The 14,657-nt window shown below is 34.9% G+C and overlaps 1 protein-coding gene across 4 annotated transcripts; it reads left to right on the forward strand.

Annotated features, from left to right (window-relative positions):
• On the forward strand, positions 2,779 to 7,152 carry LOC107619806 (F-box/FBD/LRR-repeat protein At4g26340-like). Of its 4 annotated transcripts, XM_021112159.1 has the most exons (5): positions 4,904 to 5,198; positions 5,379 to 5,845; positions 5,945 to 6,352; positions 6,479 to 6,628; positions 6,717 to 7,152. In XM_021112159.1, the coding sequence occupies exons 1-5, from the start codon at positions 4,946 to 4,948 to the stop codon at positions 6,996 to 6,998; spliced, it is 1,560 nt and encodes a 519-aa protein (XP_020967818.1). In that variant the 5' UTR covers positions 4,904 to 4,945; the 3' UTR covers positions 6,999 to 7,152. The 4 variants fall into 4 exon arrangements, with proteins under 4 accessions (XP_016177571.1, XP_020967818.1, XP_020967817.1 ...); XM_016322085.2 differs by lacking the exon at positions 4,904 to 5,198 and adding an exon at positions 2,779 to 2,959 and having other exon boundaries at positions 5,379 to 6,352; XM_021112158.1 differs by having other exon boundaries at positions 4,908 to 5,198; positions 5,379 to 6,352.

A 14,657-nucleotide genomic window follows, 5' to 3' on the forward strand; every position in this document is an offset into this window, starting at 1 on the left:
ATTCACAATCTCATTCGAAAAACTAAAAGATGTGATTTGTGAGAAGATAGATTATGGGTTGTCAAGGAAAATATCATATATTTTATACAGATATTCCATACCGGTATTTGGTGGATTCGTTCAATTTCAAACAACTAATGAAGCGACAGTAGGGGTGGCAAACGGGCCTAAACCCGCCGGGCCGGCCCACGTAACCCGCCAAAAAAGGCGGGTCGGGCTGGAAAATTGGGACCGCCAAATAGCAAACACCCCTTGAAGCGAGCATGCAATAGATGTTTTCAATGTACATTGAAAGTCCCACTCAGATATCATTCATTGAGTTGTATATTGAATTCGAACAATTTGAAGCCGACCGAAATATTGAACGGGAAGATTACAACAGTGACAGTGAGGAAGAGTTTGAAAGCAATTACGAAATTGTTGGTCCAGACGGAGACGAAGATCAATGTGACGGCACTATGGCACCAAATGTGACGGACATGGCAAATGCACTCGCAAACGAACATCTGTTTGAGACTTTGAGGAGCCATCTTTCATGCGAGTTTTGGATTTGAAAGTCATGCATGCTCCGGATTTTTCAGAATATATGAATGCAAGTACGTAATTGCCTATATTTATATGAAGGATTAGAATTTTGTAATAATTTATGTTAATCGATGGACTAAATAATTACGTGACATGTGATAATATATCTAATTAGCATTTGTTTATGTGTTTATTTAGTTAATAATATTTTTAGTTAGTCATTAAGTTAGTTAAATATTAATTAGTATTTATTTATGTGTTTATGTTTTTATTTTGTTAAAATTGAGATAATAATACCTTGATGTAAAGTTTATTTATATTAATATTGATGTAGTGAGTATTGATTTACTTTTAGTTTCAGTTATTAAATATTTGTGTATTAAATATTTATGGTATGGTTGTCGTCGTGGTAGAAATTTCTATTGTTGCAGATAGTGAATTTGCCGTGGGAATGAAATTTAGTTTCAGGGAAGCTGTTATTATGGCGATGAAAGATTACTATCCTATTTGCCGTGGTGAATTTGCCATGGGAACGAAACCAAACTGTCGCCTAAACCTATCGGTTGTATGCCACTCAATGCATTCAAAAGATACCAACGGTACCATAGCGCTCCACACAACTGAGTGCATGTAGATGTCTGCATGAATTATGTCTGGATCAACGCGATCAACACCATAAACAACCCACACAAACTGCTATACACATTAAAAGAAACAAATAATTACAATCTAAATAATAATAACACTAATCCCGAAACAAATACTTCTTTAATAAAAACACACCTGTATTCCTGAAGATTATCCAAGGCCTTTCTAAAAAGTGAGCAAGAGTAAGATATCTATAGCGTCGGTCTCCACGCTCCCAGTTACGCCACCTAATAAGATTTATTTCATTAACACAATTGGATTCTAAATATGAAGATACGATGCAAGTCTATAATGTTACCTGTTTGCAAGCGGAAAACTGCGGAATTTTCTAGGAACTGACGCAAGATATGGTAGACGGATCCAAGCCCAAGCTAGCAAAAGTGTTAGTGGACCATCGATTTCCTTACAGTCAAAACGAGATGCACTGCATAATGCCCTGTACAGGTGTGCTAGGCATGCCGATCCCCAACTATACTGTCTGGTACTGCCAAAATCACGAAGCAAAGGCAGAAACTTTCAGTACACAGATGCCTCAAACTTATCTTCAAACAAGATTGTACCAAATAACAACATAGTGTGACACTTCACGTACATCTACATGTTGTTTTCGTCAATCAACTGTAAATGTTCTTTTAAATCCTGAAGCCACGTCAGTTTTATGAAGCCTCCTCTACAGTCTGACTTTCTCGGTGCAACCCCAAATTGGTGCAAACACTCCACCTATAAAGCTTCAAAACTACTCATAGTCATCCCTGTGACTGGAAGACCGTTCGTCGGAAGACTAAGAATAACAGACACATCTTTTAGTGTCACAGCACACTCACTAACCGGAAGGTGAAAGGTATGTGTGTCTGGATGTCACCTTTCGACTAGAGCATTTACCAATATTTTCTGACATTAAACTATTCCAATTTGGGAAACATGATAAAAATCAGTAAATCGTAAATACTCTTTCACACTATGATTGTACCGATCTGGAGGCAGTGGGTGATTACATATCAAATTCTGTGAACTCTACAAAAAGATAGCAAATTACTAGTAAAATCATTAATAATTACTATTTTACTACTAAAAGTTAATAATTTTCTAATTAGAATAAATAATTTATTAAATTCATGCTAAACTTTTTATTAATTAGCTAATTTAGTAATTACCATGTATGCATAAATATAGTTAACCTACCAAATTAATTAACTATTATTATTAAAAAATTTTCACAATTAACTACTGAAGACATATTAATTAAAATCACACAGCTATCATACATAATTTTATTAAATCCAATTTAAACAAATAATTTTACTAAATCCAATTTACTAAACTCTCGAGTAATAATAATTGGATAATAATTCCTATATCACTAATAATAAATACTAACTTACTATTAATAATAACTAATAAATAAATCTAATTCTTATTTAACTAATAATGTTCTATTTTATTAAAATCTCAACTACAATAATATATTTTTATCAATTAAAAATTTAACAATAAATAAATAATTATTACCAGAACACAAATATATTATATTTTACAAAACCTAATCATTAATCAAAAGTTTACAAGAAGTTTACAAGAAGAGGCATATTGATAGAAATTACACAACGGTCCAATGTGCCCCTTCTCCTCTCAGTCTCTCACACAGACACGCACAAGTGGCCAGTCCCCTAACAACCTCTGCGACCGGCCTTCTCGACACCCAAGCAGCCAACACGCCACCGCCCAAGATTCCACAGTAACAGACCCACTCACAACTCAGAAATCATTATCTGCTTCGAAACCGTTGGTATGCCTAACCACTCATTTTTGTTTGACGAAGATTGACTAGCATTCATTCATTTGAGAATGTATCGTGTTACTCTCATATTATTACCCGTGTCGTGTTACTCTCATATTATTACCGGAACAAAAATATATTATATTTTACAAAATCTAATTATTAATCAAATATATATTCCTAAATTCAATTTCTAACAATAATAATAAAAATTTGGACAATTTACCTATATGAAATAAATGGAAAAAAAAATTTATAAATTGGTTATTTACATGTCCTGAAACATCTTTATATAATTCGTAGTATCATATCACGTTTTACAACTTATATATAAACCGTGCTAAGATGCAACGGTTTGTTCTTGATGTCTTGTGAACGTAAACCGTGAGAACAAATCACGGATTATGAATTGAAGGTGAACATAATTCACTGTAAGCTTCCACGGTTTAGGATGAGAGAATTTTGTGCATAAACCGTGGTAGAATACCACCGTTTATGAGAGCCTATATATCTATAACAATTTATAAAGGGCATAGAGAAGTTTGTTGTCCAATTTGTACTTTCTCATCTTAACCCTACTAATAAAGAGTAATTGATATATCCTTTTATTTTGAAAAAGGTCAAAAAAGTAAATTATTAATTAACTTTTTTTTTTTCATTTATATTGCGATTATTTTTTCCTTTCACGCATAACTTCCAATCACTTCGTCTTCTTTCTTATTCCATTTTCTTCTTTCAGCTATTTGTCTACTTTTATTAATTTTTTTATCTCTTTGCATCTTTTTCTATTTATTAAATTAATTATCTATTACTTTTATTTTTTTCTCTAAAAAATTGCAAGAAAAAAATGACTCATAATTAACCATGCCAAAAATTCTTCCATTTTTATGATAACTATAAGAAAAGTGGTTATAACTTTTTTAATAATTTGTGGTAGTATGAAAGATATTTATTTATACTGGATTAATGTACAGTCAAAGAAAAATTGAGAGTAAATGGAGTATATATTTTTTTTGCATTCATATGGTTTACATAAAAAAAATTAAAAATGAAGTGATTTTTCTAAAAAAAAAAAGGTATACTTTAGAAGGGATGAAGAGGAAAAAAAATAGTCTTAACTTATATGGTTTTACTTATCTTCACATAATATTTTATGTATATGTTGATTAAAATAAGATTTTTAAATTTTTTTTAGTTATTTTTGAAGTATTATTTATTTTTAAGTGTAACTAAAATTAATAATTTAATATAAAGTATTATTCATTCACATAAGATTTTCTTGGTATATATATAGAGTTTTCTTTCTAGTAAACCGTGGTAAGTTACCAAAGTTTATGTTCATTATGTACTCTTCATAAACCATAGCTATCATGGTTTATGTATATTTTACTAAAACCTAGTAGATTACCACATTGTATAAAACAGTAACAGGACATAAAGGTAAACGATTCTCAATTGTTGTATTTGCATAAACATTTCTTCTATCCATTTCATTTACATAATTTGCCCTAAAAATTCTATATCATATATCATTTATTTTATTTAAATATATATTTTTAAATTTTTAATAATAATAATTCTAAAATATAAAAAATTTAAAAAATAAACTTACATAATCAAAATAAAAAAAATAATTTATAATATGAAATTTAAGATCATTAATATTTTTACATTTTTGTTTTTTTTAGTATTTAATTTTTTTTTTCATAAAAATAGAAGAAGAAATTGTTAAGCGGCTAAAGAAAAAGAAGAGAGAAAGGTGCTACTAGAGTACTAGGTGGGTTCAAAGTGAAAGTAAACTCGGAGGGAAGGAATAGGTAAACTCGGAGGGAAGGAATAGGTACAGAAAGAGACACATTGGTATAAATGGCACCGCTGTGAAGAGAAAAGCATGCACGACAGGTGGTGAAAATCACACAACGGTATTTGTGCTCCTTCTCCTCAGTCTCTCACACAGACACACACAAGTACCAGTACAGAAAGAGGCATATTGGTATGAGTGGCACCGCTGTGAGGAGAAAAGCATGCACGACACGTAGTGAAAATCATACAACGGTCCAATTTGTGCTCCTTCTCCTCAGTCTCTCACACAGACACACACATACAAGTAGCCAGTCCCCTAACCACCTCCGCAACCGGCCTTCTCGACACCCAAGCAACCACCACACCACCGCCCAAGATTTCACAGTAAACGGTCTAACTCTAATAGACCCACTCACAACTCAGAAGTCATCATCAACTCTGGTATGTCTAACCACTCATTTTTGTTTGACGATGATCCACTAGCATTCATTCATTTGAGAATGTACAGTTATTTAACTGAGTTGTGTTACTCTCATGCTATACATGTAAAAGGTTTTTAATAAAAAACAAATCCAGCAGAATCAATTCATTCATTTGTTCGTTCGTTTTCATTTTGATTTTTCAGTAGTGTCGACAATGGGAAAACGGAAGCCAAAGAAATCAGGAAAGGAATCAACAAGAACAACAGCAACCCCAAAAATAGACATAATCAGTAACTTACCGGATTTCTTGCTTTTCCATATTCTCTCGTTCCTCCCAACAAGATGCGCCATGGCCACCAGCGTCCTGGCTCGCCGGTGGCGCCACCTCTGGAAGGATCTTCTAGTCTTGGATTTAGACAATAGTGAAGAGAGTCCTTATTATCTGTCCGGTGGGAGACATCGATTTGTTGCTTTCGTCGACTCAGTTTTCGCTCAGCGCACGGCTGCCCATGTCGAGAAGTTTTGCCTCACCTGTGAAATACCTATAGATAAAAGGAAAAGCTCCACAACATGGTTACGTAGTGTTGTTGGTCCCCACCTCAAAGAGCTGTATCTCGATTTATCTCTCCATCACCACAAAGGATATGGAAGAGTCAAATTGCCGCAAAAGGTATTAACCAGTACATCACTCGAGTCCCTTGTTTTGAGAGGTCGTATGTATTTGGTTGTTTACGAAGGATTTGGATGGGTTCGATTGCCATCTCTCAAGAACCTAGAGTTGGATCTAGACTGTGTGGACCCGAACTATGTTATATGCAGTTGCCGGGCTCTTGAAAATCTCAAGCTCACTTTACGTGAAGCATTCCCAACTAAGTCATGGGAAACTGCTGAACTCCACATGCCTCGTACGTTGAAGCGTTTAACCCTAATACAGGCTGATGACACTGAAGAAGATCTTAATGATATTCAGGAACTTGTGATAAACACCCCGTTACTCGAATACCTAAGTATCACATTATGGGCAAGATGCTTACAGGTTTCAATTAGCGATTATCCCAACATGGTGGAAGCTCATCTTGATATTGATCAAGACCAAGAGCAGATTGGTTGGGTGCTTGAGCTTTTCAAGGCACTCCGCCAAACCAAACTGTTGGACTTGAAACTTTCCACTATGGAGGTAATATTCTTATCGAAATTACATTGTCCATTCAACGGCTTACTCCATGTCACTTATTCCAATTTTTGGTGAAGTTTAATTGTAGTTATGTGTTGTGTTTATTATATTCTTGTCTTCTACACACAGTGCTTGCTTCGTGCTTCCCCTTTTGAGTTGCCGGAATTTTCCCGTTTAGTTAATCTAGAGCTTGAAATTCCATATTTCGACTCTGGATTTATGATAGAATTGCTTCATAACTGCAATATGCTTCAAGTTCTCACTCTTCATAACCGGGAGGTATGATCTCTTTTCTAGTTTAGCTGTGTGTCTATTTCCATTCATTACTTGCTTTCATATTTTGAAAAGTTTTGTTTATTGTTGCCAGAAAGTTTCCACATTGGAACTTGAGGAACCTAATTGTTGGAAACTGCCAATGAAGGATCCTGATTGTGTTATATCACATCTCAAGATTTTTGAATTTAAAGGATATCAAGACTCTGCAGATGAACATGCATTTGTTGCATATCTTTTAGAGAGAGGACCTATTTTGGAGACAATGAAAATCCATGCTGATCCTAGTCTTGGCCGAAAGTATAAACAGCGCATCCACAAGGAATTATCTAGGGTACCAAGGAGCTCCAAAACATGCCAATTAAAAGTTACCTGAAGAGCCAACAGTTACATATGATACAATCTCTCACCGTCTCTATTCTCTCTTCTTGATTTGCCTTAGATTCATGCGTCAATGTCACTTGTGTTGTTCAAATATTTGTTGAAGCTTTGGTTACTTTTTACATGGATTAATTTGTCTGATCGGATTATTGTTGTTGTTTCACTCAATCCTCACACACTCTCACTCACTGTCCTGCAATGAATTTGCAGAACTCACACTCGAATTGTTGTATGTTCAGAGAAAAAGAGAGAAAGAGTTGAACACTAGAGAACTGAAGAAGCAAAAACTACAATTTGACACTATTCAATAAACTGTTAAATACAATAACAGAAAGAGAAAAAAACTAACCACTCACTCCACTACCTTAAGAATAGGACTCCACTTCCTTAAAAATAGAAACTATCTGAACAAAAAAGATTAACTTGCCTCTGAGGCCACTAATGACTTTGACCCTATTAACTGAATCATACACATAAGCATAAAACAGAAATAAATAAATATCAGGTCCTAATATATTATCTAACATTTCTCCTCCTTGGATTAGAGACCTGGACACATTCCAACTTCATGAATCAATTGACTAAATCGACTAACAGCAAGAGGCTTGGTGAAGACATCAGCTATCTGATTATCTGTCTTGCAATACTTCAGCTCCACCTCTTCCTCCTGTTGTGCTTTACGCAGATAATAAAATCTCAGCTTGAAGTGTTTAGTCTTGCCATGAAAGACTGGATTTTGAGCAATTACAATTGCAGCTTGATTGTCCACATACAACACAGTTGATCTTTTCTCTTGTAGCCCCAAATTACAGAGTAACTTCCTGAGCCATACTGCATGCTTTGCAGCTGCAGTTGCAGCCACAAATTCAGCTTCAGCTGTAGACTGTGCTACAACTTCCTGCTTCTTTGAGCTCCAGGAAAAACAACCTGATCCAAGTGAAAAACAGAAACCCGTTGTGCTTTTCATGTCTTCCACCGAACCACCCCAGTCACTATCTACAAAACCAACCAGCTTCATCTCAGGAACTGCTTTGAATTTCACACCATAACTTTGAGTCCCCTTTAGATATCTCAACACCCTTTTTGCTGCAGTAAGATGTTCCTTAGCTGCACAATGAAGGAACCTCGATAGAATACTCACTGCATACTGAATGTCAGGCCTAGTAGCTGTTAAATACATTAGACAGCCTACTAGACTTCTGTACTCATTCTCATGCTCAGAATCCTGCACATTACTCTTGCTTAACTTCTCTTTCTGATTAACAGGAGTAGTGACTGTCTTGCATTCTCCCATTTCAAACCTCTTTAGGACCTCTCTGATGTACTTTCTCTGACAGATGAATATCTCACCTTCTTTTTGCTGAATCTCCATGCCAAGAAAGTAAGACATTCTCCCCAAATCTGTCATCTCAAACTGCTTCATCAGTCCTACCTTCAGCTTCACTATCTCACTCTCCTTCTCTCCTGTAACAAGCAGATCATCGACATAGATAGACACCACCACAAGGCCTCTCTCACTCTGTTTGTAGTACAGAGTGACTTCACTTAGACTCTTCTGGAACCCAAGCTGATGCAGATAACAATCAATTTTGCTATACCAAGCCCTGGGAGCTTGTTTCAGCCCATACAAGGCTTTCCTTAGCTTATACACTTTGTCTTCATGGCCTTTAACAACAAATCCTTCTGGTTGGTCTACATAGATGTCCTCAGATAGGTCACCATTTAGGAAAGCTGATTTCACATCCAGCTGATAGATGGTCCACCTTTTCTGTGCAGCAACAGCTAGTAGCAATCTGATGGTATCCATGCGAGCAACCGGAGCAAAAGTTTCAGAGTAGTCCACCCCACTCACTTGAGCATATCCCTTCACAACCAACCTGGCTTTATACTTGTTCACAGTGCCATTTGGGTTCAATTTTGTCTTAAAAACCCATTTGACACCTATAGTCTTCTTGTGATCAGGCTTAGACACAAGTTGCCATGTGTTGTTCTTGTTGATCATGCTCAGTTCTTCTTTCATAGCTGAGGCCCACTCCACACTTCCTTTTGCTTCCTCAACTGTTCCTGGTTCTAGGAGAGCCACATTACATCTGGCATAGACCTCTGCCAGTGGTCTTGTACCTCGCATAGGAAAACTATCAATCAATTCATCTTCAATCAGCTCACACTCATTCTGTAGGTCTGCTTCCTCATTTAACTCATCCTCATTCTGCACATTAGCTTCAACTACAATATTGTCAGCCATTTTCTTTTCAAATACTGCCCTCTCCCAATTTTTATCTTCACAAAAAATCACATCTCTACTCACAGTAATCTTTTGTGCATCAGGACAATACACTCTATAGGCTTTAGACTGAGAACTATACCCTACAAAGATACCAGCCTCACCTCTATGATCAAGCTTGTCTCTACTGACTGAAGGAGTCAAGTAATAGCATAGACAACCAAATGTTCTTAGTCCACTAACCTTTGGTTTGTATCCGTGCCATGCCTCGAATGATGTCTGCTTGTTGAGAGCTTTGGTTGGTAACCTATTCAACAAGAAGACAGTAGTATTTACTGCTTCTGCCCAGAAGCTCTTGGGTAGTTGTTTGCCTTGTAGCATACATCTTCCCATCTCCACAATGCTTCCATTTTTCCTTTCACTCACCCCATTTTGTTGGGGAGTGTAAGGAACTGTAAACTGCTGCTTTATGCCAGAGTCCTCATAGATGGCTTTGAACCTTTTTGAGGTATACTCACCACCATTATCACTCCTCACTGTCTTTATTTTACAATTTGCTTCATTCTCCACCTCTTGTTTGAACCTCAGAAATACTTCATCAACTTCTGACTTTAGTTTGAGAAAGTAGACCCAGCAAAACCTTGTGCAGTCATCAATGAAGGTCACAAAGTACTTGCTTTTGTTCAGTGACTCCTCAGGCATAGGCCCACAAACATCTGAGTGAACCAGTTGAAGCTTCTCCTTGGCCCTCCATCTTGTTTTCTGGAATGGCTTTAGCTCCTTCAAGGAATGCTTTCATCCTCACTTGCCAGACATGATAATTGCTCCCATCAAGGATTGGAGGAGCAATGCCTGCTAGCCCAATAGTTGTTGATGAAGCTTCCATCACCACAGCCCTTAAGATACTTAAGGCTCTTGATACCAATTTGTTGTTGTTTCACTCAATCCTCACACACTCTCACTCACTGTCCTGCAATAAATTTACAGAACTCATACTCGAACTGTTGTATGTTCAGAGAAAAAGAGAGAAAGAGTTGAACACTAGAGAACTGAAGAAGCAAAAACTACAATTTGACACTATTCAATAAACTGTTAAATACAATAACAGAAAGAGAAAAAAACTAACCACTCACTCCACTACCTTAAGAATAGGACTCCACTTCCTTAAAAATAGAAACTATCTGAACAAAAAAGATTAACTTGCCTCTGAGGCCACTAATGACTTTGACCCTATTAACTGAATCATACACATAAGCATAAAATAGAAATAAATAAATATCAGGTCCTAATACATTATCTAACAATTATTTGAATGACTTTTCAAATCATTGCTGGGGTTTGGTTTGGTAGTTCTGGAATTTGCTTGTGCCTTCTCCCTCAATGTCGGTAGAATATCTTTGACTTCTTTGATGTCTGTTTCCCTAAACATATTAGAATATGCATAATTTTCACAATGTTTTTTACTCTTTTGGTGGTTGTTTCACAAAACATACAGGCCGTTTTTTACGAATATATTATCATAATTTTCACAGAAGTGGTGCTGAAGATTCGTCTTCTACAAGCTTCTCATGGACCACTATTTTAGCTACGTCAAGTCTCCTGACATCAAACTCAGGAGAAAACATCATAACTTGACTGACAACTAAGTCAAAACCAGCGACGAACATCTCCATTCCCTCCTCTTCAATTTCATGGATACGGGAAGTCATCTCACCCTTAGTTTTATCATTCTCTTTTATTTCATTCTGCAGCAACCGAATCTGATCTTGAAGGCGGTAAACCTCCTCCTCCCTCTCCATCTTGGAAGTTACATTGATAACCCCAATCCCCCTTCTTTTTACACACTATCTGATCACTGTCGCAAGGAAGCAACTCAACACCCACATTCAAACCATACTTAACTAACTTCAAAGCCCTAAGCTCACGAAGTGATTCCTCATCGCAGTAGGAAGAAGAACGAGTCTTCACATCAAGTTGTACCCAATGATAAGGGTTTTCACTTTTCACTTCAACCACCTTTTTCTTTTCTTTATCTTTCTCTCACTCTTTCTCTTTTCCTAACCATTGTGAAGGTAAAATGTCAAAGAAACTAACATCTAGAAGTCATGTCTTTTTCACTTAAGCAGAAGAACTTTGGGTCAACCTTAGTGTCTTTTTCTAAGAATAAAACGGTAATAAAGGCAGATTATAACCCACTAATTTAGTGGGCAATTTGAAGCGTAACTGTTCAAATGTCCGGGAGGCTTCCAAGGCCCAAAACCAATCAGAAAAGTTAAACCATGCATTTATCTTTGCCCAAAAAAAAACCATGCATTTATTAGCTGACCAAAAAAAAAAACCATGCATTTATTAGTATTACAAACACGGTTCACAAAGTAAAATTTTTATTTTTATTTTGTTATTATTCTTTACTTACAACTCAAGCTTGAGGAACGCCAACACACGTTGAGCTTGTGGCTAGTATACTTACTCATGACCGAAGTATAACCACATTCTAAAGTTTAACTTACTAAAACGTAAGTTCAACAAGTCAAGTTTGGGGGTTATGTATCGTATCTCTTATACGTCGGAGAAACTGACTTATACTTCGGTCAAATTAAATTAAATTAAAATCAAATCAAACCCCTCAACGTAACAAACCTCTTCCTAAATTTCTCTCTTTGATGTCGGCCATGAAGATCTCGGCACCAATTGATAAATAATTCAGCCTCAATCAAACTATAAATTAGGATGAGGGTCCACGATACGGGGCAGAGCATTCAGTATCACTCCACTGATTATAAACTCATTTTCTTAAGTGATTCCTTACTGACTTGAGTATCAGAATCTTTTTTGTAAGTATCACACTTGGATCCGAGTTCACGATGGTACTCCAATTCTGGATTGAGCAGACACCTCGGAATAGTGAAAGACCAATGTATAACTCGAAAAAGAGTATCCTTTACAAAACAGAACCAAAACAAAATTGATTATTGTTTTGAATCCAATCAAGTAGCTAATATGTGGTTCGATTTTAATTAATTTTTTTGTTAGTAGTTTATGATTTTGTAGGTGAATAATATTTTATCGTTGATGGTTTGAATTGAATGTAATGTAATAAATTTGCAGCAATTTTGGGTGTAACACGAAGATATCTGGTGTATTCTTTAAGAATTTTCGTTGTATGTGTGCTGATAAATTCTGCAAAATTCAAAACTCTTCTTCTCCCTCCTCCTCATCTTCTGCTGCTTCTTCTTGTTTTTTTTTTCATCATCATTAACATCATCTTTTTTTTCTTATTAATCTTTTTTTCTTGTTTTATCTTCTCAAGTTTCTTCTTGTTTTACTCTTTTAACAAGAATAAAATAAAAAAAATCAAACAAAGAAGAATAAGAAGAAACACATAATGGTACAAAATTATTTGGAAGATGATGAACTTACATTCATTCAACTAAAAGAAAGAAAGAAATAAAGAAAAAAGAAGAAGAAAAATGTAGCATTAGAGAAAATATTTTTCTGTATTTGCAGCAAATTTGGGTGTAACACGAAAATATTTGGGTATATTGTTTAAGAATTTTCGGTGTATGTGTGCTGATAAGTTATGCATAATTCAAAACTTTTCCTCTTCCTCCTCCTCATCTTTTACTTCTTCTTTTTTTCATCATCATCACCATCTTCTTCTTCTTCTTCTTTTCTTATTCATCTTTTTCTTTTTGTTTTACCTTCTCAAGTTTCTTCTTGTTTTACTCTCTCACCAACACCTCCTCCTCCCCCTCTTCTTCCTCCTTCTTTTTTCATTAGAATTTTTTCTCCTCTTTTCTTTTTCTCCTTCTCCTCCATCCTCAGTTATCTCGTTGTTGAAGATAATGAATAGTTCAAATTCAGATTATCAATTGAATTAGAACAAAATTGATTATTTTGAATCCAATCAAGTGGCTGCAGTGTGGTTCGATTCTAGTTAATGTTTTCGTTAGTAGTTTATGATTTTGTAGGTGAATAATGTTGTTTTTGTTTGTGAAAATTGTTGTTCATCGTTGATGATTTGAATTGAATATAATGTAAAAATTTTGTATTAAAGAAAATATTTTTCTATATTTGGGTGTAACACGAAGATATTTGAGTGTATTATTTAAGAATTTTCGGTATATGTGTGCTGATAAGTTTTGCATAATTCAAAACTCTTCTTCTCCCTTCTTTCTCATCTTTTGCTTCTTCTTCTTCTTCTTTTCATCATCATCATCATCTTCTTTTTTTTCTTATCTATATTTTTTTTCTTGTTTTATCCTCTCAAGTTTCTTCTTATTTTACTCTTTTAACAAGAATAAAAAAAATCAAACAAAGAAGAAGAAGAAACACATTATGGTACAAAATTATTTGGAAGAGGATGAACTTAAATTGTTCAACTAAAAGAAAGAAAGAAATAAAAAAAAGGAAGAACAAAAAAAATGCAGCATTAGAAAAAATATTTTTCAATATTTGCAGAAAATTTGGGTGTAATACGAAGATATTTGGGCATATTGTTTAAGAATTTTTGGTGTATGTGTGTTAATAAGTTCTGTATAATTCAAAATTCTTCCTCTTCTTCCTCCTCATCTTCTGCTTTTTCTTCTTCTTCATCTTCTTATTTCATATTCTCATAATTCTTTTTGGGAGGAAAAAAAATTCATAATGTTGCAAAATCAATAGAAAGAGAAGGAGGAAAAAATACAACAACAACAGTAATAAAAAACGACGATGAAGATGAAATACGCGAAGAAAAAGGAGGAAAAACGCAAAGAAGAAGGAGAAGAAAAAGGAAGAGGAGGAGGAGGAGAAGGAACGCGAAAAAAAAAAACGACAGTTGTGGTTTCGTTCGAGTAAGAAGAAGAAGCGTTTTTCATAATGGTGAGTGAGTGCACTATAAAAACCGTTAAGTAGCGCGTGTTAATACACTGATATGGGTGAATGTCCTTTTTGTTGGGTTTGACCCAACTTGTATGACTTGTAAGCCAAAAACGCTTATATGTATAATAGGTATTTTTTATAAAATATTTATAAATTAATATAATACGTAAATAAGATAAAAATATGTAATAAATAAAAAATATAATTTATTATCATCATTGCTATCCAAAATTTTTAAAAAATTACATGTCAAAAATATTAAAATTCAATTAACAAAATTAGTATAATACAAAAATTTTGGTATATAATATAAAATTTTTTTTAAGGATTATATTATTTAAAATATTAAAATTTAACTAACAAAAGGATTACACATCTATAATACGGAATCAGGTAAAGAAGGACAACCCATGCAACTGATTTCATGGGATTATTCCATGGCCACCAAGGACGGCTGGAACAGCTGGAGCAAGAATTGGAGTGGCAACGAGAAGTAGAGAGGAGCTTGAGAAGAGAGGTCGAACGACGGAAAGAGCTTGAAGAAAAGCTCTCAAGATTAGAACCCGC

Source organism: Arachis ipaensis, chromosome B09 (genome assembly GCF_000816755.2).
Source record: "Arachis ipaensis cultivar K30076 chromosome B09, Araip1.1, whole genome shotgun sequence".
Taxonomy (NCBI): Eukaryota; Viridiplantae; Streptophyta; class Magnoliopsida; order Fabales; family Fabaceae; genus Arachis; species Arachis ipaensis.